This window comes from Eucalyptus grandis, chromosome 10, assembly GCF_016545825.1.
Source record: "Eucalyptus grandis isolate ANBG69807.140 chromosome 10, ASM1654582v1, whole genome shotgun sequence".
Lineage (NCBI taxonomy): Eukaryota > Viridiplantae > Streptophyta > Magnoliopsida > Myrtales > Myrtaceae > Eucalyptus > Eucalyptus grandis.
Window position 1 is genome coordinate 33,828,596 of NC_052621.1, and position 24,642 is coordinate 33,853,237.

General features: G+C 38.1%; 2 protein-coding genes across 2 annotated transcripts; both read right to left on the minus strand.

Annotated features, from left to right (window-relative positions):
• Window positions 1-1,377: 1,377 nt before the first annotated feature.
• LOC104424156 (putative leucine-rich repeat receptor-like protein kinase At2g19210) lies at window positions 1,378-6,927 on the minus strand. Its single transcript, XM_039303016.1, is given in 12 exon segments — window positions 1,378-1,910; window positions 2,039-2,228; window positions 2,325-2,387; window positions 2,657-2,783; window positions 2,877-3,118; window positions 3,571-3,746; window positions 3,987-4,067; window positions 4,183-4,227; window positions 4,419-4,490; window positions 4,709-5,407; window positions 5,631-6,156; window positions 6,773-6,927. Coding segments are annotated over 12 exon segments (2,664 nt in total). The 5' UTR covers window positions 6,837-6,927; the 3' UTR covers window positions 1,378-1,531.
• A 3,998-nt stretch (window positions 6,928-10,925) lies between these two features.
• Window positions 10,926-18,849, minus strand: LOC104424076 (senescence-induced receptor-like serine/threonine-protein kinase). The gene is made up of 14 exons (XM_039303017.1): window positions 18,753-18,849; window positions 17,700-18,231; window positions 15,583-16,061; window positions 14,592-14,727; window positions 13,749-13,820; window positions 13,190-13,261; window positions 13,034-13,114; window positions 12,718-12,891; window positions 12,523-12,611; window positions 12,218-12,402; window positions 12,003-12,129; window positions 11,839-11,901; window positions 11,518-11,758; window positions 10,926-11,295 (listed from the first exon to the last, which is right to left on the minus strand). The coding sequence occupies exons 1-14, from the start codon at window positions 18,847-18,849 to the stop codon at window positions 10,926-10,928; spliced, it is 2,718 nt and encodes a 905-aa protein (XP_039158951.1).
• Window positions 18,850-24,642: the final 5,793 nt, after the last annotated feature.

Consider the following 24,642-nt stretch of genomic DNA (forward strand, 5'->3'; position numbering starts at 1 on the left):
TTAATTTAGTCATAAGCCTTTCAATTATAACAATTTAGTCATAAATCTTTTGATGATTCGCCAATTTAGTCCTAAACTTTATAATTGCACCATTTTAATCCTTAACAATTTTATGATTTGTTAATTTAGTCCTAAATCTTTTAATAATTTATCAATATAGTCATTCTAGCCAATTATCCAAATAATCAATTTATGACTAAACTGACAAATTTAAAAAAGATTTAGGACCAAATTGAGACAATGAAAGTTTTGACACTAAATTGGCAAATCGTCGAAATTAGCATAATTGAAAGGGCTAGGATTAAATGGGCCGATAATAATAGGTTTAAGACTTTTTGGACAATTAACCCCATAGAATAGTATGTGTCCCTATAATTTATAGATGTACATAATAGGTTTAAGACCTTTTAGGCAATTAACCCCATAGAATAGTATGTGTCCCTATAATTTATAGATGTATCAGTCCAAAACTTATGGATTATATACCAAAATTATGTGATATCGTAAACAAAAAACCGTTTACTCAATATATATTATTGGGGTTGACATCATCAATATTCACGTTTATAAATTCTAATGTCTTGGTCAATTTTTTTTCCCTGTTTTTCTTATAATAATGGCAAACACTTAAATACAAGTGTGATCATTGTTATTATTACTTAGTGCTAATATTGACCAGCAAAATATGGCGCAATTTGCATTAGTCGATATTGATCAATTTGAGTCCTCGTCAGATTGATTACTACTTTTTTTGTGAAGATAACGCTTATGGCAAGTAATTGTCATGACCTTGACTCAGACATGTCCCATGAAAGAGAACTGCAAAGTTTCTTCAATTATTTTACAAGTTTAAAGCCTGTGCACCATAAATGGTAAGTCGCTGCGGATAGAATGATTTCTGACTTAATCAGCTAAAGGAACAGATTGTTGGTTTAAGTCGACACCCGCGTATTTAGTTGCTAGCAACTGATGTCGACAGACATCTTGCTGAAATTTCTTAGCACCGAGAAGTTTTCAAGAATCGATTTAAGACTCTCAAGAAGTCACGATTGACAGAAGATGAAACATGAAGCTTAAAGGATGGAGCTGTTTCTATGGATGTTCGAGCGAAACCCAGGACTTAGGTGGTTGTGGTTCTCAAAGATCGTCAAACGATGACTTCGGTCCGTAATACAAATAGTTTGACAATGAAAGAAATACATAGTTCCTTTCATTCATTGTACAGGGGTTCACATGGATAACTGAGCAAGGCTGCCTTTCAACATCTGCATAACTGCACGGTTTGTAAGCTTATAAAGATGGGCAAAGTGAATTGAACTCGACATTCATTCATTATAATTCTAGGTAGAAAAGCAACAACCCCAATACACGACAATATGACAATTTAAAGTCACAAGCTCAGACTTTGTACAGAAGTTTTCAATCTATACGACCCAATAATCAACAACTTACACAAGAACGCTGAACGTGATAACCTTACATACCAAGTGCAGTTAACGAGCATTTGGTGCAATATCCAGATCAATTGAGGTCATCTCAAAAGACTCACTTCTTCTCTTACTATTTCCCATTCTTGGCTTCTCCCTGACCCAATCTCTACTGTCAACCATTCTTTTAGTTCCGACATAACACGGTTCATGTCCGGCCTTTGAACAGCTGTCATCGGCACACACGACATGGCTATTTCAACCGCTTTCCATGCAGAACCGATGTTGAATTGGCCATTTAACCTCGGGTCGACAATGCTTTGGATGTCCCCTCTTTCTATGAGTGGAGTTACCCAGCGAAGTATGTGCATGCTGCCCTCTGGACTTCTTATAATGGCGGGGTGGCCAGTGATTAACTCGAATAAAACTATGCCAAAACTGTATACATCGCTCTTCTTGCTCAAGTTTCCGGATGTATGAAACCTAAGAATTCAAAAGGAATTGTTTCTTTGATTAGTACAATGATAGCCGAAGCTGCCTTTTAGAAAGTACCTACACATATGTATCCAACATAAACATGAACGAATAAAATGTTATTTTGAGTCACTTACTCCGGATCAAGATAACCAGGCGTTCCTGCTGGGCGAGTCGAAATATGAGAATCTTGCTCTGTTACAAATGCCTTCGATAATCCAAAATCAGCAATCTTCGCTTGCATGTTTTCGTTTAGTAAAATATTGGGTGTCTTTAAATCTCTATGGACAACGGGAGGTTTACAGCCATTATGCAAGTACTCTAACCCTGCACCACCAACAAAAAGGAAAACTTAATGATTTGTATTGTGTAGCTTAACTTGTGGAAATGTGAACAAAGATTTCATCAATATACTTTATGTACCTTGAGCTGCATCGATTGCGATTTTTAGTCTCTCGCTCCAACTTAAAACATTAGGGTTGTGTGCTGCTTGAAAGTAGAGAAATAAGGAGTATTCCAATCATGAAATATGTAAAAGCTTGTTCACTGTTGTCCTCATTCGCTGAGAAAGTTAATTTCATCTCCGTAATGCTATTAATAAATTTGTAACATGACCGATTAATGCAAAAGCCTAAACTATCAAAGAACAGTGTTGAGATAAAATATATTTGGACACACATCTTTGCTGTCACATTGGGAGAGTCTAACAGATGTTTTATCTGTTTAGAATTTGTATATGGAAATATCAGACAAACCTGACAAATGTTGCCGAACATTTCCATTGGACATGAATTCGTAAATCAGTGCCATGTTTTCAAATTCTTCGCAATATCCGATAAGCGAAACTAGATTTCTGTGGTGAACGACCATCAAGAGTTGTGCCTGCACATCAAGGTATCGGAGCTTGCTATTAGTTGAACATCCAAAAAACCAAAAACATGCAACATCGATTCTAGTTACACTAATGTCTCAAACCTCTGCGTGAAATTCCTTGTAGCCTTGCTTTGATGATCGAGATAACATTTTTACCGCGACTTGAATGCCATCATCAAGTCTGCCAAAGTAGACTTTCCCAAATCCTCCCTCTCCAATTACTGTTCTAAAGTTATCAGTAATTCTTGTAACCTCAGTGGATGTGAAAGGTCGATTTTTTGACAACTTTAATGTCCCAGTATATCCTTCGCTAGAGTTGGTAGTTGTAGTAATAGTAGTAACGTCTGGAGAAATTAAAAGGAAATTATATAATCTCAACAGCAGCGGATGATGATTTTCAGTTTGACATCACATGCCTTCACTACGAAAAGAACCTTTTTGAAAAAGTATGTAATGACTTATTATAAGGAGAGACCGAGTCATGAAAAATGAAATTTGAAAGAGCGAAGCTAGTTACCTCAACCAAAGGAAGTATTCGCGCCTTTATCTATCCGAGATGTAGATACGCATTGATGCAATTATGATATTATTAACAGAGAACGTGTGCACAGTTTTTTAACATCGAACAGTGGTGCATAGAAGCATGATTATCATGTTCACTTTTTCTGGGCCCAACTGTTGCCATGAGCAATTGGACCGGTTAACCAGTTTGGGGTTCAAAGCATGATCCAGACTGACAAAATCCCATGTAAGAACTTTGGATTTTTCTTGCACATGCGATACGCAAGAGAGTTACCTTGGATTTGTCTTCTTTTGATTATCCACAACACTGCAAGAGCGCCCAATGAAACCAAGACCAGAATGGCTGCAACTGATGCAATGATTGGGGCAACAGAGATGCCCTTTTTCTTTGGCTGCACATTGCTGGTCTGACAATTGTTTGATTGGCAAAGATTTGGATTTCCATCTAAGCTGTCGAAAAACGTCGGCAGTACTTGTCAATGCCGAAAGATTAGCGCATGAATTCATGGATATCCCGCCCTCTATATGTATTACATGCATAAGTTGACCAAACAGAAAATGAAAAACCGAGTACCATTTTCATCTTTTGCATTCTTCGAAGTGAGAACAAACGTAGAAAGAAGAAGCAGATCGTATAGATAATAATAAGTGATTAAATGCGGAGTTACGATAGTATGGCAATGAGCGAACCTTAATAGCAACGATCCATCTGCCTTCCCCTTCAACAGAATTTGAGGAACAGAGCCATTCATGTTGTTTCCACTTAAATTCCTGCGAGTATTCATGATTAGAAGTTGATGGCCATTTACTCAAGCTAGATAACCACACATAATAGTTCCATCAAAAGCTCAGTGACTCACAGAACTTTTAAGCTCGGCATTTGAGCGAAAAGTCTGGCACGGACCCAGTTAATGAATTGTTGGATAAATCCCTGAAATTAAGCCAAAAACTACTAAGAAACTTCATATGCATATACTTGTTGAAATGCATACAATGGGATATTGTAGATAATGAACAACATGCTAGTGGCAAAGAAGTCAGTCGCTTTTTTTGGGCTTAGTGTTCTCCATTCCCTCTCTGCAAATTAAGTAAACAATATGAGGAAAAACTGCTAATGCATACAGGGATACAACTGCTGTCAAATTGGAGATTGATGTAGCTATCGGTCCTTTCAGTCCACTGGAGCTCAGGTTCCTGCACATTCTCAGCTAACTTTATAAGAATAAAATCCCACCGGTTTACATTTTCTATAAGGAAGGCGTTCATATGGTGACTTGATATTGAAATCATTTCCTCAGTCGCATAACATATTACCAACCTGTACTATAGTTGTTGTTGAGAAAACTTATCTTTTGTGACTTGTGGTTAGTATGCAGCATGTTTTCAGAGAAAATATGTACTCGTGGACTTACAATGAGATGATTCTTGGAGAACTATCATAGCTACAATTCAGTCCGCTCCATGTGTACTGCGTAGGAATGCATGGATCACCCTGCCAGCTAGCTCTGATCACCCCATATGTTTTCTTGATGTCATACATTGCATTAACTAAACCACCACATAAATAGCTACAATCATAAAGAAATCAAAGATTATCGAAACAAAAAAAATTAAGTGGGAGCATAGATATAAATATACAGTCATCAAGAAAAGTCGGTGAATTTGGGAGCTGTGCCACAGTGAAAAACTCGACCGCATTGAGGAGCGGTGGCAGACTAGAGCGGGCCGTCGCACTAATAGTCAAGTTCAAATTATGTCCACTTATGGGCAATGAGGCTACAGTCACTGGCTTTAGGTTCTCGAGCATGACAGTTTCCACGAATTCATCTTGTACATATACGGTGAGTTCTCTGAATTGACCCTTTTGCAATTGCAATTCCACAAAGTGAAAGTATATATACCAAACATTGGTGGAGTTCTCTGAGGTCCAAAACAGACTCAGAGGATCAGTGACATTTTGTACTTGTGTGGCAGTCATCAAAACTTCGGGCGGAACTTTATAGGCATCATTGCTTGTACTTGTCACGATGGCCGTTGTGTTGCTAACTGATGACCAACCTCCACTATAAGTCTTATTGTTCCAGATGCGATCATATACATCTTGCGGATGCCTATTAATACCGAAGCCAGTCAAATAATCATAGCAGTAAGTGCAAAATGATGAACAAGCCGACAAAAATCAGTTTGTAATTGACAGCATGTTTTCTATAGTCCATGCGGTTGCACAATGTAAAAATGCATGATTCGTAACATGTAAATACGTCAACTTGTCATTTACTGACCGATGAATGTGGTCAATGACCAAAATTGAAGGGCAATGACAAAGAAAATCACCTGTATGTGCTTAGGCTCCCCAAATTATATTTCCAGTTGGTTACAAGTGCACCGGAATTGATCTGGTAAGTCGAGTTATCCAGCAACCGCAACTCCAGAGCTGATATAAATGGAACTCCCAAGCTGATATTCACCAAGCAAATTTGTATGTAATCTCTCGGAGGAGTGTAAATAATCTCTTTGTATATCCAAGACGAAGAGTTCACCGTGATCCAATAGTTAACATCAATATGGAGGTCAAATGCTGGGGTTTGATCTTTGCCATCATAATTACCATACCAAAATGAAGCCCTGACCAAATATGTGCTGCCCTTTCCTTCATCTGGCGTTAATGTATAACAATTCCTTTCTCCACTAGGGAAGATGCGGAGATTCTTTGATTGTTGTTGGTTGTTTTGGTAGATGACCTGGGTAGACACCTGCACGTTTGTTCCGGAATCTACATATCCTGCATCAGCCTTGTAGTATATGTTGAGCTGATCATCATGGTAATCATTAGGTGCTCCGCAATCTATGCTTATGAAACCTAAATCAAGGGGAAACCAGAGATTGTCACTTGCTTTTTTACCACACATCACGAATTTGAAATTTAAACAATATTATAAATTTCTTGATGCTTTGCGATGTCCCTTAAACTTTTTTATGTGACTTCTTTAGAACAGTATCAACTAGATACAAATTTCAGCAATGAAAATTACATGTGCAAGATTTGGCTTGATAATTGTTACTTAAGAAGTTTTGATGGTTATTCCGATGATTAAGGCGTCCATGAAAAGCTTGAAAACAGAGACGTCATCTGCAAATATAACGTAAGCTAGAGGATGATGCATTGCTAATTCTCCACTAATTAGGAGAATCTGGAAATGTTTCCTGGAGACTCTTGAACAGGCTTAACTTTGCTAAATTCCAAGTTGGAGTACAAGATACTACCTAATTACCCAGTGCTCGATTTTTATATCAAATTTTAGTGTCGCTGTTTTTTCGACTTACGCTTGAAAGGTTGATCACTAACGAGAAGAAAAATAGCTATTAAATCATCACTGTGCCTATTTCTAGAATCCCATTTTCTGATGCCTCGACTCTTCACGATTCAATCATCACTATGCGTGCGAGCGTGAGAGGGAGAGAGAGAGGGAGGGAACCTGGATTTTGTTGCCCGCGAGCAATGACTGCTAGAGCTAGACAACCAATCAAGACATGCAGCATCTTCAAGATCTTTATGGAATATCAAACCTCTCTTCACATCGGTTTCTCCACTCTAGTGAGGAAAGGAGGGCTCTACCATCTCAAGGCGAAGAAGAAGAAAATCAACGCCTTCAAGATTCATAAGAATATGTTAGTACTTTAATGAGGGCGCGTTCATGGACCAGACGTGCACTTGTAAATTAGTAGTGGGGGAGTGATTTCTCCACCAAAGGTCAACTCAGTTATAGAGAATAGAAGTTAGGAACTAACAAATAAAGAATCAAGAATTGACTATCACCTTTTGGACAGGCAAGAAGCTCGCAGCTGGACCTGATGCCTACCAACTAATGGAGCGATTACATTACAAAGTCAACACGGATGATGCATATTAAACGACAGTAACTGCATAATTCTGAAGAATCCCTCATTCTACTAAGAATGTCCCAGCTGTGTCATGACAAGGACATGCCTTATGTTCCTAACAAGCTCTAGAAGGCGCCGAATTCAGACAAATCAGCATAAGGAAATTCGCAGACGATTATAATAATTGAGATGTCCTTAACGTAACATGTGTAGATCAATTAGAAGAGATATTACTTCTATTGCCTTTTCGAGTGTCTCAAGTATTCCTTAGGATCCGTTCCATCAAAGATTGCAAAAAGATTTGAGACCTCCACGAAGGGTTAAAAAATTGATGTAATTCTCATTATTACCATGGACAAAAGTCACAAAAAAAAAAAAAAAACCCTCAAATTATGCTCATTGTGACATATTTATCTTAATTTTTTTTGTGACATAAAAAATCATAAACTTATACCTATGTGACACATTTACCCTTCGTTAAGGTTTTGTCTATTAACATAGTTAAAACTCTGTCTACATGGATGCGAATAAGCATGTCGCCCATGTTACTTAAGTGAAATAAATGAGACATTGTTTTGGCTAAAAAAATCATGTTATAGACTCTTAATGGATGGTAAATGTGTTATATAAGTATAAGTTTTGGGTTTTTTTATGTCACATGAAAAATTTTAGGATAAATGTGTCATATTGAGTATGTTACAAAAAAAAAGTTTAAGGTAAATACATCGTGATGGACATAATTTCGAGTTTGTTGTGGCATTTTCTCTATTATCATCGACTTCTCTTTGTTGACACATAAATTTTGACTACATATTTATGATTAAACTTAATAGAAAATTAAGGATTAATTCGACCCTAATGAAAAAGGATCTTCCCATCATATGGGCACTAATATTATTTTCATCAACTAAATTTTATTTTTATTTTAATTTCCATTATTTTTACTTCATTTTGGATAGATAAAAATAATTTTTTAAAAAAATATTTTATTTTTTAAAAAAGAGAGAGCCTGCGAGGGCTGAAGGGCTGGGCCTTCGCCCCAGCACCCTTTCCCCTCCTTTCCCCATTCGGGCCGAGGCCTAATCTCGCCCAGCTACCCCGGCCCGGCCTGGCCTTCTCTGCCCTCTCTTCTCCTCTCCTTCCTTCAGCCACCGAGTACGCTGCGTCAGCAGAGCAAAGCAGGAGCAGGCGGCGATGGAGGCGACGGGTGATGTGACGCCGGTCGGTGCGCCAAGGACCAGCGGCCAAAGCGCCTGTCCGACCGCTCTTCGGTGAGAGAGAATATTTGGGGGGGTGGGGGTGTGAGCGGTGAGAGAAAGCCGAGTGAGAAATTGAGAGTGAGCGAGCGTCCTCCGGCGACGAATACGGCCAGGGGCTCACTGGCGTTCGCCCTCCCCCTTTCCGAACCAACCTACGGTGGGCGGTGCTTCGTCTCCCATCGTTCTTTTTCGTATTATAATATTGGGGCAAATTTCGGAATTTTAAAGTATTTTTAAACAAATATAGTAGTGTACATGGAAAATTTTCGAAATTAAATCAATTTTTACATGTCTAAAAATTGTCTCCACTGAGTGCTAAATTAGTCCATGATTACGATAAAAATTGCTGGAAAGTGAGCTTCGAAGGTTCAGGTATTAGTGTGGAAATAAATTCAAACTCAAAGGATTTGCAAAATTATTTTTTGGACCACTTCATGAGATTTTTTTTTTTTTTTTTTTATATATGTTCTTGAAAGCTATATGGTATCTTACTAACTTGTAAACATTTTTGAACTATTTGGTCATGAGACAAAAGCGTTCGTGCTGCCGATGATCTGCAAAACCAGTATGGGGTTCAAAACATGACCTGGACTGACGAAATCCCATGTAAGAACTTTTGATTTTTCTTGCACATGCAATACGCAAGAAAGTCACCTTGGATTTGTCGTCTTTTGATTATCCACAATACTTCAAGAGCTCCCGATGGAATAAAAGACCAGAACGGCCGCAATTGATGCAATGATAGGGGCAATAGAGACAGAGGAGATCGAAGGGGTGAGCGGTGAGAGAAAGCTGAGTGAGAAATTGAGCGTCCTCCGGCGATGAGTACGGCCAGGGGCTGACCGGTGTTCGCCCTCCCCCTTTCCGAACCAACCTACGGTGGGTGGTGCTTCGTCTCCCATCGTTCTTTGATTGCCAGGACTCGAGGTCGGTTGCCCAAGGATCTTGGCTCGGAGGCGCGCGAGGCGGCCGGACGTAGCCCGGTCTTCGAGCTCGCCCGCTGTCCGACGCCGCGAGCCGGGTAGGGACTCTGGGCCGACCGCCCCTGTTTTGTGCCCACGCCCTGTTTCGGGCTCGCCGGACCGGGCTGCCGTGGCTTGGTTTGTGCAAAGAGGGAGAAGAAACGAGAGAGAGAGAGAGAGAGAGAGAGAGAGGAAAAATATTGGGTGGTCCGGGACCACCACGTCAGCGTGGTCCCGGACCACTCACACGGCGCCACGTGTATGAGGAAGCCGGAAAAGGACGAAAATCGGGGCCCACTTTTCTGACGCTCTCTCTCCTCTTCTTGTCCCCCTCCCCTCCTATGTGGCGCCATATGAGTGGTCCGGGACCACGCTGACGTGGCGGTCCCGGACCACCCAATATTTTCTCGAGAGAGAGGGGAGGGAGGCAGGGAGGGAGATAAAAAATGAAAAAAATAAAAAAGGAATAAAAAGAAAATGAGAGAGGACAAAAGGCGGCCCTCTTCTCTGGCCATTCGGAGGCGCGAACCCGGGTCAGGCCGAATCAGGCCGGCGTGCGGGTCTCATCGACCCGAGTCAGTTTATGTTATATTATTATTTAAAAAATTTATAAAAATAAGACAATCAGAAAGATCCCAATTTTTTTTTATTTTTCCAAAAAAATCAGAAAAAGCTTAAAAATAATTTTTGAGTGGTTTTTTTCTTAAGATGTGTGAAAATCCTCAAAAGTAAACCCAAAAAAAAGAAGAGAAATTGTGCTTAAGTATGCGAAAGCACATGGACTGCTGTTTGCAAATTTCCTTTATCTCAATTATGCCATCATGAAGCATGGATTGGAATCCCAAGAGAGACTAGATACCAAAATGGTATCAGTTGATTCACAAGTGTAATTAGTCGTGTAAAAGTACAATATTTCTTCCAATATTCTATTTAAATTTCTAATTGACCAATCACAAATCAATTAATGACGACTCATAAATGAAATTAAATTGTAGGTTAATATTTTTGGATTATAAGTTGCGAATTGATGGGCTTGAGAGAGTATGGGCTAAGCTTAGACTTAGCGAGCCATTAGCCAAGCGCTTGCGAAAGGGTTCGAAGAGGTCGCGACACTCTTATGGCCTTCACGACACTCTTATGGCCTTCTAAATAAGAGTGTATTTGGGGTGGGGAGAGGGAGAAAGTCCATTTTGAGTTGTTTCACCTCTCATCTCGTGAAATGATCCCTAGCAATAACAACAAGCGAGACTCTAGTCTAGAGTTCCTCCCATGAATGACAAATGCTGTGAATACTCATGTTTCTATCAAGGACCTATTCATAGAATAATAGAATCACCAGAGACAAGAACAACTTCTGAATATCCAAATTGACACATAAATATAAATTTGAAATATGAACCACACTTGAGGTCAATTATGACGGCTGCAGAAATTTGGCAACAGAAATTCACATGCACTAAATACCCAACACTCTTCCAAGGGAATTACTGGTTGAATGAACTCTTGAGGAGGTCCTTTCGAAAGAACTACTTGACTTTCTCATTTTGCTCCCCATCTTCTGGACTTTTTTCGGGTTCCAGTGCTTTTTTCAAACAATCCTTCAATTCTGCCAATACATGATCTATGTCAGGCCTTTGATCTCCAGTTGGTTTTGTACAAGACTCTGCAACCCGTATTGCTTTCCAAGCCGATGTGCTGTCGAATTCTCCTTTTAACTTTGGATCCATGATCTTCTGCAAATGTTTACTTTCAATAAGGGAATTCGCCCAATTAAGTATGTGCACATTTCCTTCTGGCTTCATCATCATTGCCGGATGTCCCGTGATTAGCTCAAGGAGTATGATTCCAAGACTGAAAACATCACTTTTTTTGTTTAAACTTTTAGTCGAATGGTACCTGCAGGACATATGAGAACACAACCGAGGATAAATTTGCCAGGTCTTAATATATTGCTTTTTGGACTCTAGAGTCATTTATCAATGCTGAACTTTTCTTCAGTAAAGTTGTATATGCTATTTACAAGTACATGAGTCTACGATGCAATCTCAGGGAGAGCCAGATTTTCTATCCATACAAAGACTATATAGCATATTAAAAAGACTAAGTTTAAGTCCATACTCAAGGTCGAGGTAGCCAGGAGTGCCAACATCACGAGTTGACACATGAGCATCAGGGTCGAGGTAGCCAGGAGTGCCAACAGCACAAGTTGACACTTGAGCATCAGTCTCAGCTATGAATGTTCTTGAGAGACCAAAGTCAGATATTTTCGCTTGCATTTTTTCATTCAGCAGGATGTTTGTCGCTTTTAAGTCTCTGTGGATAATGGTCGGATCGCATCCATTATGGAGATACTCCAAACCTGCAATTCTTGCAAAAGATCCATTTAATCATTCAAAAAAGGAGGGGAACAAACCACATTGGGGCATATCCTTTAAGTACCTTTTGCTACATCTACAATGATGTGAAGTCTCTGTTTCCAAGTTAAGACATTTGGTTTGTCCCCTGTCAAATTAGCATATCTTCTTATTATATATGAGAAAGAAACATATATTTGCGGGTGTATTCTAGAGAGAAAAATTATACAAGAGAACATGATAAAGTACCATGTAAGTGCTGTTGCAAGTTTCCATTGGCCATGTATTCATAAACTAATGCCCTGTTTTCAGAGTGATCGCAATATCCATGTAGAGAAACCAAGTTTCCATGGTGAACGATCATTAAGTGTTTCTCCTGCAATGTCGTAAGTGTCCTTTACCACAATTTTTATTGACAATCGTTCGTAAGCAAGTCTATAAATGAGTATCTTATTGCATTGTACCTCAGCTTGAAATTCCCTGTCCCCCTGCCATGATTTTTTTGAGAGCATCTTCACCGCAACTTTGGTTCCATTCTCTAGAGTGCCAAGATATACTTTCCCGAATCCTCCTTCACCAATCTCTGTTCCAAAGTTTCTAGTGATCCTTGTGATCTCACCATAATCGAAAGATCTTAATCTCACCATTCCTTCAATAGATAACCAAAATATTGCCAATGAGTAATAGACTCAACCTTTCGAAGATTTCCAAGTAGACTTCAAAGGAAAATCTCCTTAAGATGACTCCAATTTAATCCTAAAATTTAAACCTATGGGAAGTGAAAATCCAGGCAGGATTAAAGTTTTGGCACCTAGCTCTCCATATGCTAAGAAACAATCACTTTGTTGGTCATCAATCCTTGGGAAGCATTAGACCAATCAAAGACAATTGTATTTTCATGTAACTATGCTGTGGACAAGAAGTAGAAGAATAAGTTACCTCTTATCTGTTTCCTTCGATCAACCAAATAGTGACCAAACAGAAAACTACAACTACGACTAAAACCGATGCAACAAGTGGGACCAAGATGGAGTTTTTAGTTTTAGCTTCCTTCTTTGGGCAAGGACTTGCCCAGCAAAGATCGGGATTGTTGTTGAACCCGCAACAAAAGTAAGTGGGTAAATTTACGTTTCTCGAACTGCTTTGCCCCCATGTTGATCACAAGCGGCCTTCTTATTTGCTTTGAATCACAATAAAACATGTTCATATAAAAGTCTTTCTATATTCTGAAGAAAGAGAGAGAGAGAGAGAGAGAGAGAGAGAGAGAGAGAGAGAGAGACCTCAAGTCCAATGTCTTGTCTGTTACCCTCCTTTTAAGAGCCTCAGGAATTGAACCATTTAGCTTGTTTCCGCTTAGATTCCTGCAAATCATAACCATGTATAAAGACTTATGCTCTATCAATTCTTCAGGGTGCCACCAAGGCACATATACTTACAGAATTCTCAACTTCGGCAAATTTGCCAGAGTTTCTGGTATGGCTCCTGTAAGTTCATTGTTGGACAGATCTCTGATACAAAGCAGGTTTGGGTAGTTAACAATTCTATAGATCTCATCCGAAATTTTGAGAATATGAATAAGAAAAACAACAAAAATTTTGAGCCAAAGAGGCCAAAAATATCGTTGCACTGCTTTAAAATCTATGCTCCACATGAACTTCTTCTAGTATGGGCTCCCTCTTGAAGCCTCTGAAGCAACTTTTTCTAATAAGTAGAAAGGAGCCCCATAGCAAAAACTAGGGTGTCGCAACACATTCAAATAGAAGTTATAAAATCTGCTTCGTTAAGACACTACCTAAATCCTCCCAACAAAAGTGGACCCCCATGGAAACGTAAAGTTGAAAACCCCCCCTATAAATCACCATTGTGGTACTTTTTTTTTTTTCAATTGTGTCCTGGGCAGACATTTAAACGCAAGATTGATATGACGAAGGTCTAAAGTTCACTGATCCTAAAACATTATCACCTCAATAAGGGCCTCATTGGGCTAATACTTACAAGGCCTCCAATTCTGATAGATTTGATAGTGGAGAATGGATGTTGCCCCTCAAATTGCTAGAGCTCAGGTTCCTGCCCAAAATCAATCACATGAGAGGAAGCTGCGTCATTGCCTTGTTCACAAAGGCAGTAATGTTGGTTCGATACACCAATGTTTATGCACTCAACTATAGAGAACACAATGTCACCTAAGATTAAAATTGAGAAGCACACAACTGATGAAGGAACTTTTATAGATTAATGTAGTCATATAGAGGAATGAACTCCCAATTTTTACCACTGCCCGCAGTGGCCACGATGGTTAGAGCCTTGCTCCCTCATCGAGAGGGGAGGGATTCAAAACCCCGTGTCCCCATTGTGTAACTCACCCACGGCTGGGTCTGTGGTGGTGGCTCGTCACCTTGGGATTACACATTTGGCTCTGGGCTGTACGGTAGTTCCCGGTCATCAAAAAAAAAAAAAACTTCCCAATTTTTCAATAAGAATGAGGAAAAAAACCTTCAATTCATCATGAAGAAATGAGAATTCTTTTAAAGTTTCACCAGCAGCACCAAGATCATCCTAGAAGAAATAGTGCAAGGAGACCTACAGCGAAATAACCCTCGAACCTACTTATAGACTTTGGAAATGTAGGCTTCTTATGCAAAGACAATGTGGTCATGTAGGAGAGCAAACTTTCAACTTTCAAGGAGAATGACAATAAAACTTCACTTCTTGATAGAGAGGGAGGGAGGGAGGGAGGGAGGTTTTATATTTTTGCGCGGGGGCGTGGGGTGGGGGGTGTGTGTTCTTTAGAGTTTCACCACTGTATGATACTTCAAGAAATAGTTAAAAGGCACTCACAATGAAATAATCCTTGGAAGTTTTCCATAACTACAATTTAGACCATCCCATGTATAGTTCCTTGGGACACACGGATCACCTTGCCAGCTCTCTTTATTCACTCCATATGTTGCCTTGGTATCATTGATAGCTTTCACTGTAATTTACACCACAACAATATCATTTCTTTTTCAAGAATTGTAATGTTGTGAAAATTAAGAAAATGCTATATGTTCAATTTGAAGTGATTTCCTGCAATAAAGTACGCCAAGCAAAATGTAGCCTTTTACTTTTAGGATAAACCTAGTTTAAGAGTAGCCTATTAACCATTAAAATTGCGTCTTCAAGAGCTCATTGAAGAAAACTCTTATCTTATTCTTCTTAGATCTTTCAAATTAAGCTTCTTGAAGCTCAATTTCACCGTACATTTTGTAAACTTAGCTTATAACCTTTTTGTCACCATAATCTTTACCTACCAAACCTCACCACCAATAATTACTTAACCAATCCAACATCAATTCTCTTTTGATGGAGCATCCAAGGCAGGTGAATCTAAAATTATTGCCTTGAATGAGGTATCTAAGGAGGAGTAAGCATTAAGATCTCCTAGATCACTGAGAAAGTACACTTTATCCAATGGAGTCGTCAATTTGATCAGCAAATCCTTATTCTTTAATCATGTTTTACTTTCATTAGCCGTGTGGAACAAAACTAGTAAAGTTAGATTATGCAAGAAGCATCTCTTAAAATCGAGTTAGATGAACAGAAATCAATGCAACAGTTAATCGCTAAAATCGTCTAGCATCTGTCGACCACTTTAAGAATATGAGACCACTTGGAGTGGAGGTCGACCAGTTTATGTGGCAGTACTTTTTACTGAATTCAACCTATATGATCAGATGTGTAATTAGTCGCTTTTTAACCATTTTGTTGTTCATGCCCACTTTAGAAGACTCCTGGTAGCATAAAATTCGAATTTGCACTAGAAAAACATGCGGAAGTAGGGAAATACCGTCATCTTCTGCTGTTTGTACGTTGGGGAGTCCATGATTTTTATAGACCTCGATAGCATTGAGGATTGGCAGATATGGAGATTCGTTCGATGTGGGAATGATCGACATGTTGATATGGGACCCAGCAACCGGAGTGGAGACTATAGTCACTGGCTTTAAGTACTCGAGCGTCACAATCTTTGTGAATTGATTACCATTGATGGAAACTGTGAACTCCCTTTGTTGGCCACTCGGCAAACTCTGGATTTCGGCAAAATAGAAGTACAAGATCCAGGTACCTGGCGTCGATGATGTCCAACGATAACTCAAGGATGAATTACCCCTCCTCCCCGTCACAGCGGTCAAAAGAACTTCCCCCGGAACCTTGTAATTATCGCTGTTGTTAGACAAGGACGTCGCAGATGCTCCGGCGCTGGGCAAAAGCGGGTAGGAATCCTCACTGCCCTTCCAGATGCGATCATAAACATCGAATGGATACCTGGTTGAGGCATTTTCACAAACAGTTGATAAGCTCAGCCATTGAGAAATCAATAAACTTGCAAAGTTTCAAGTGCCCAAGTCTTTGATTATTGTACTCCTACTATCAATCAGATTCTTGTACCTGATAAAGATGGGACACCACAAGTTGGCGGGCGCTTGTCTAGAATCATTAATTGGACAGCGTATTGAAATATTGAGTGGATTTTTATTTTTTTTATTTAGTAACTTTTCCTTGAATTCACTCGTGTTTTTTATAATCAATATTTTAAAATTGAATTTGTACCTCATATTAGGTGGATCTTTAATTAGCAACTCTTGGTTCAATCCACTCGTGTTTTTTTGTAATCAATATTTTGAATATTGAGTTATTAATTTGTATTGGGCATGTTTAACAAGCGTTGGAAGATATAAACAGTGGTTCTTTGAATGACATGTTACCTATAATGAAAATAGTGATTGTCAATGAAGAGAGTTGTTTGATCTGATAAAATGTTACATAAGAAATTATCACACCTTATATTTGAAACTCATTTACAAATTAACTACATTATTAGATGCAAACATTTTCAATCATGAATGAGTATATTCTTGAGAGATTCTCATAGAAAATTATGTGTTTTAGTCATAAAATTGTTATGCACCAAGCTACAAAAAAAAAAAAAACAAGAGCAAACGATGGTAATTTTTTTGGACGAATACGACAAGTAGAGTTCATGAAATTATTGTGAACTCAATTATATTGCAACTATAATGCTTCTTGATTTGTACGATAAATACAATTTCTTCGGGGTGACTTATAAATCAATACGGATGATGTTTATCTGTGTAGACCTCTAATATTCTAAACCCATCGAAGAGTATACCCACATAATTTATTATTATTTTTTTGAAATATAGCTTCAAACGTTCAAGAGAATTATCACAGAAGGGGAAAATTGTCTAAAATATTATAAATCTACCGTATAACGGTTGATTGAGTTATAAACTTTTAATTTGGTTGGTCTTAAATCTCTTGACAACTTTTCAAAGTATCACTCCAGTCAATTTTAGCTGAAAATTGCTAATGTGGTGATTTAGTCAACGTAAATCGTCTTATGTGGTACGGTTGATGTTGACTTGGACAATTTTTACAATTGTTTAAAAAATTTAATTTTTTTCCATTTTCATTTCTTTCATTTCCTCTGTATTTTCCTCCCTATTTCCCTCTATTGGTCGCAAGGGCCTCGGCAAGGGTGTTGCGGCCCTCACCTATGGCAGAACCTCTCGGCCCATCGCCGAGGCCCTAAACAGAAGAGTGTATTAGGAAAAACAAAAGAAAAATGAAAGAAAAGGAAAGGAAAAATAGAAGAATAAATTCAAAATTTTAAAAATAAAATTGAAAAAGATTTTTCCACATTAGCATAGTTGTGTCACATAGGACAATCGTTGTCTACGCTGTCGGCGATTTCCGATCAAAATTACTGAAGGATTACATTGGCAAATTGTGAAATTATTTACAACTAAATTGATCAAATTAAAAAAGTTTATGATTAAATTAAAAAGTTTAAAGTCAAATTGGCCATTATTTTTGAACAATTATCCTACCCCAAAAGAATTGCTCTCATGAAAGCTAACTTATGTTCTCCTAACGACTCACCTTGTAACATTTTCAGGGCCTGTTCCCATGTCGTACCGCCTACGAACCTTCAAGAACCCAGATTCAACTCCATAGATGCTATTGTCCAAAACTCTTAACTCTAGAACTGAAATGAAAGGTATTCCACTTCCCATATTCACAACACACACCTGTATATAATCTGCTCGGGGGACATATATCATTTCCGTGAACACATTAGTCGTCAAGTTGACAGTGGCCCAATGATTGACATCAATATGTAGGTCGAACGTGGGCGCTTCGTTTTTTCCATCATAGTTGCCATACCAAAAGTGGGCCCTGATCAAGTAAAGGCTGTTCTTGCCTCTATCCGGTTTAAGCGTGTAGCAGTTCCTCGTCCCATTCGGAAAGCTCCTTAAACTTTTGGTAGGTCGCACATAATCTTGGTCGAAGTATTCTGTGGAAACCAGCTTGTTTTCTCCTGAATCTGTAAACCCTTTGTCCGTCTCATAATAGATGTCGTTATAACTATTGGAATATGAATTAGGTGCCCCACAGTCGATGCTTATAAAACCTTGAAATTGAAATAAATTAGAACCAAATAGTCGATATATTCTCAATGTTTCCATAGCTAGTTCAAGAATTCGGAAGTGGCCATCTCTTAGACCGCTATAATTAATTAGGTGTGATTGATCTTGACATATATATTCTAAATATTGTGAATGAACGACTCATCAACATATTTCATATCCATGCCTGTGATCACCCTTTTAATCTTACCCTTTCCTTCGCGTCTGCTCTTTCTTTCTTTTATCTATTGTATGTTCTGTCATTGGGTAAACAAGCCTACTATTCACCATTGCGTGACCTTGCGATCAACTTTCGAAGAAGAAAACAAAAGATATTAAGATGCTAGATGGGCTATCAATGCGATCGACAGATCAAACCTTGCAAATTATAAATTTTTCATGTTCATCATTTTGCTTCTCTCTCTTTTGTTTTTATCTGATGGCTTTCGTTACATAAAGTTTCATGTTTGCATATTCCGGGATGTTCTACGAGTAACTAAATATTCTCAATGAGAAAGAGAGAGACCTGGAATTTGTTGGGCCAGAGCCAGCAGTTTCAATCCCGGAGCTAATAAAGAAGCGATGGAAGCAGACAAGAGGAGGAGCAGCATTGATCTTCCCATTTTCGGTGTCCAGAAGACAGAGAAAGGTCTTTGCCAATGTACATAAGTGAAGATATTACAGGCAACCCATATTAATAAAAGCTCTGAGGTGGTGGGAATAGGAAAATGTTATGATATTTTATTATTTTAAATGTGGATATTTTGTGGTTTGGAATGAAATTTCAGATCTCTATCAAAGTCAGGCGACCCACCATGTGATAACGGATTCATACGGTCACATCGCCTTTAGGAAGAAAAGTCTTAAGGTAATTCGACATATTATTGACCACCGGAGGTTAATCGAGCAATGAAATTTTTGGTGGTTATGGTTTTAGGGAAAATGGTTTTGGGCTTAATTCCAATCAATTTGTTGGCTGATTTTGCTGGATTATGTGTTCGTCCCGGCATTGTCTTCGAAATCCATTGATCAATTGATCGGACATGGGCTGTGGAAGAAGACTCACGCGATGGAATGGAGGCTGGTCGCGGCAGAGCAACGACGAAAGAACAATGCGGAGAGAAGGCACGTGCCCGAGAGCATGGAGCAGGCGTGTGTGGTAGGGTCTACAGCGGGCGCGTGCGAGGAGTGGGAGGCGCGTGCAAGCACCGTAAATGGGCGCACGTGCAATGTAGGTTCTCCATTTTACCCCTCTGCATATTGCAAAATTTCGATTCTACCCTTTCTTGAGTAAAATTTCGATTTTACCCCTTCACTTTAAGGAAAATTGCAGTTCTACCCTGGCTACACTAAAATTTCGATTTTGCCCCCATTATGTGTGGAAATTTACGATTTTGCCCTTTTGGGCGTAAAATTCCTATTCTCGGTGACCTTCCATTTTTTTTTTTTTTTTTTTTAATCCTATTCTAGAGAAATGGATGGATTTTAATGGATATAAGTTGTTAATAAAGGATGTGAGTATCACCACATTGCTTGTGACAATATCTTTTCATTGATAAAAAAGAAGCAATTGTAATTTCATACGTCAACATATGTATGTCTTACTGTCATTTCATTCGTTAAACTGGTTTCTTGGTTTCTATATGTTTTGAATAATTGTATTCTTGTTATTGTATTTTGTATATGAAGATGAATTGTGTGTGAACAATAAAATGTAGATTTTGCAATATCATGTTGAGCTTATATTTTTTGTTAATTAATTAATTTTTTTTCAATGAACTTCATGTTCTGTTTCACTCTCATATTTTATTAATTGTTGCCTAATCCAAAATTCCTATTTGAATACATACTAAACTAAATTTTATGTAGAAAACAAATTGGATTTGAAAGTAAAAATGGTGATATCTCAATTTGAGGATTAGCTTGAGTACAAAATCAACGAAGTTTCGTCGCTTTGCACTTAGATAACTTGATAATTCAAACATTGAAACAAAATAAATGTTGATGACTAACTCAAATAAGAGTTGGTAATGCAAAACTAATCGGTAACTAAATTAGAGTAAAGTCAGTAGTCGCTCAAATTAAGGTTGATAATTTCTAAAATTATTTGAGAACTTAATGGGCTCTCAAACAAATAAAGGTTGTAATCTAAGAGAAAAGTTGGCGAATAAGATTACAAATAAACGTTACTAAGCAACTTAAATAAACCAAATTAATCAGTAATCTAATAGGAGAAAAACTGTTAAATCAGACAAAAGTTGGACATCCATAAAAGAGGATATATTTTGGGCGTTTGTGAAAAGGAGAATAACAGTTGATAAATGATAACAAAATTTGACAAATAAATATAGGAAATTATCATTGGTTAGTGACTCAAATAAGAAGGATTTGTTGGGTGGTCTTGGGCTTCTCTCACCCAAAAAGCTAGTTCAAGGGATGAGACTCTAACCACTGGGATTCGCCCCAGTGGCCACCCTTCCATCATGGAAGAGGAATGTGAGGGGTTCAAATCCCCACCTTCTCAGGGGGGATAGGGTGGGGATGCATAAGTTTCAGGAGTGGGTTTCGACTCCTAGACCCTGCAAGAGGCAAGGTAAAAGTTTGAGAGTGAGTATAGAGTAGGAATAGAGTAGGATTGACAAAAAAAAAGGGATGAGACTCTCTTATACTTGCAAACTGACCACTTGCCCCTTTCACAACCAATATGGGACAAACCCCAACAATCTATCTCTCACACATTGGGCTTAGGTCGGAGGCTACAACAACCCTCTTCGAGTGAGAGTTGGTTCTAGATTTGTTGGCAAACCTAAAGTCTAATACCTGGTCTTGGGCCTCTCTCATCCCAAAAGTTAGCTCAAGGGATGAGACTTTCCCTCATACTTATAAATTGACTACCTACCCCTTCTACAACCGATGTGGGATAAACCCTAATAGGGTTAACACAAAACTAATTGGTAATTTAATTGGCAAAAACTTACTCTATGTTAGTAAAAATAAGAAAGAGTTTGTAAATTCTTGTAAGATTGATAAATCTAAGAAGATTAGGAGAAAAACAAATATAAGTTGAAAAAAGATGAGAAAAGTTGGTAGTTGCATGATAGTGTTGGTAAGTCAAAACAAGTTATCGAGACAATAGGAGATTGATAATTATTTTTTATCTGACAGTTTTTTTATGTTTACTAACTTTTTCTTAAATTTACCAACACAAAAAAAAAAAAAAAAAAAAAAAAAAGAAATGCTCCATTTTGATGAGTGATCATGCATCACATTTATTTGGGAAGCGGAACAATAGAATCATCAAGATAACGCTAATTGTTATTTGAGTATAGTTGATTAGAGTATATGGCCTTTTCATTTCATGACTGCATTATCTCTTCTTTGGTTTGTATTTGTGTAATGTAGACCACCAATCTCTCAAAAATAGGAAAAGAAAAGTAAGAAAGATGAGATCAAAAGTTAGTTCCTTCGTGATAATGATTTGATTTTTGTGTTCATCTTGAATGATAGCAAAGATCGTAGCACAATGGATGATCTCAACCCGCCCATTCTACAACCGATGTGGGATAAACCCTAATAGGGTTAACACAAAACTAGTTGGTAATTTAATTAGCATAAACTTACTCTATGTCAGTAAAAATAAGTAAGAGTTTGTAAATTACTGTAAGAGTTGATAAATCTAAGAAGATTAGGAGAAAAACAAATATAAGTTGATAAAAGATGAGAAAAGTTGGTAGTTGCATAATAGTGTTGGTAAGTCAAAACAAGCTATCGAGACATTAGGAGATTGATAATTATTTTTTAACTACTTTTTCTTAAATTTACCAACACAAAAAAGAGAAAAAAAGAAAAAGAAAAAGAAAAGCTCAATTTTGATGAGTGATCATGCATCACATTTATTTGGGAAGCGAAACAATAGAATCATCCAGATAACGCTAATTGTTATTTGAGTATAGTCGATTAGAGCATATGGCCTTTTTCATTTCATGACTGCATTATCTCTTCTTTGGTTTGTATTTGTGTAATGTAGACCACCAATCTAAAACATTGCATACAAGAGCAGTCATAAATTTAAAAAGGGATACGTGTCGGCATGTAAACATTGCTTGAGTAATTATTTTGTTACACTCCCGGTGCTACTTATAAGATTCTTCTACATAAAATTGAAAAAGGAAAAGAAAGAGAGAAAACTTAGTCACCAAAAGATGGCGACTTCTGTAGCAATATTCGAATTGTGTCATTTTGGAAGTAAGAGGCAGCGACTATCGTTAGTCAATTTTCATGTAGACAAGTCATACGATTTTAAGACGTCTTTGCACGATAAAACATGATTTTTGCTTCAATACTGCACATTAAAGAAATAAACGGAAATGACTTTTTGCTGTAGTAGTAAAAGTGAGTTTTGCTTTTGCCTTTCTTGATTGAAAAGATGCCAAAAACCATTTCATTGCTCCATAAAAATAATCTCAGTTGCTGTCATACAAAGTAGTCGGATGATCTTGCTTTTCGGAAAGAGATTCTTGTGGTCTTGGTTGCTGTCATACAAAGTAGTCGGATGATCTTATCTTGCTTTTCGGAAAGAGATTCTTGTGGTCTTGGTTGCTGTCATACAAAGTAGTCGAATGATCTTGTTTTCAGAAAGAGATTCTTGCGGAAAATGGTTTTCTCTCTTGAAAAAAGGAAAAGAAAAGTAAGAAAGATGAGATCAAAAGTTAGTTCCTTCGTGATAATGATTTGATTTTTGTGTTCATCTTGAACGACGGCAAAGATAGTAGCACAATGGATGATCTCAACCTGCCCCTTCTACAACCGATGTGGGATAACCCTAATAGGGTTAACACAAAACTAGTTGGTAATTTAATTAGCAAATACTCTATGTCAGTAAAAATAAGGAAGAGTTTGTAAATTGTCACGCCCCAATCCTCGAGCGCGCACCCATTCCTCACTAGTCGATTAAATAGCGATGTCCCAAAACGCACGCCGACCCATTCATTTTTAAATACATAGGCAGAAGCATATAAATAATCCATAGACAATAAAACAATGGGATATGAAAGTAAGACCATAAGTCTCGAACCTGAAAAACAACCACATTTATATACATAGCAAACTAGTGCATATATACTATGTGAACTGCCAAGTCATATTATACTCAAATAGGTTCAGAAAACAAAGTCTGCAAACAGGGGTGGGGGTTTCCAAACTACTCCGGGTCATCCTCCTCAACGATCTCTCCTTCTTCCATGCTCTAGCTGGAACCCACGACTGAGTACTCCGAAGAATCAGGGTCATCAAGATTGGGATCCTTCGCATCCACCACCGAACCATCCTTAGAATCTGTAGTACCCTTTCCAAAAGCGGCCTTCATCACATATAGAGGTATATTAGATTTCGATACTGGGCCCTACCCTTGTCCATCATGATAATGGCGATACCATGCTCAGTATTGATGGGATAACTTTTTGGGTAAACCCGCGTCAACCCAAACTATGGATTTCACCATCACAGATTCCAGTCCTTCAGGGTGCCTCTGTATCGGAATGTGATAATTTTGTTATGTGATTTCCTCCGGTATACCAAGATGCTTGGGAGGAGCTAGAGGGGTTGCCATCTATGGACCTGAAATGTTATCCCACAACGGGGTGAAACGACGTCTCAGCAAGTTCTACTCCCTAAAACCCGACTAGGAATAAAATACGCCATGAGGGCTGTCTAAGCACAATCACAAGGTAGATGACTTATCTTGGCCTCAGTTCCTTCCTGTTAGACAATATAATTCAAAAAATTATTCAACTAGATCGAATCATCGATCAATCGACTCAATCGATTCCATGTCATCACGACCTTCTCCTGGTCGATATACTCAATACTATCTATAAGGTCCTATCAAATCAGGACTGCTTACCCAAAGCTGAAAATAGATAGTATAGCTAGCCCAACGCTGATAATATAATATACTGCTCGCCCAAAGCTGATATATTAGGGCCCCCAGGCCCATGTAGTATACTATTAGTGCTCACCTAAAGCTAATAAATTATTGCCCGCCCAAAACTGATAATATATTGCTCGCCCAAAGCTAATAATATGATATACTATTAATGCTCACCCAAAGTTGATAAGTTAGGGCTCCCAGGCCAATATAGTATACCACTCGCACCAAATAGTCAATTTATCATTTTTATCATACCCGATAAAAATATTTGTGTGTGGGTACACGGTCGGCCTTAGCCAAAATACAATACTTTCATTTCCACAATTCCCACCATTTTATATGGTCCACCAAAATACTTTTGGCGTTGTAAACCGATGCTCGGTTATTTTCAAATCAATTATTGAAATTAAATGAATTTAAGAATAAATTCCAAAAATACAAATCATGCACAATCAGCACCATTTAGAGCTCAATTTAAAAAAACAAA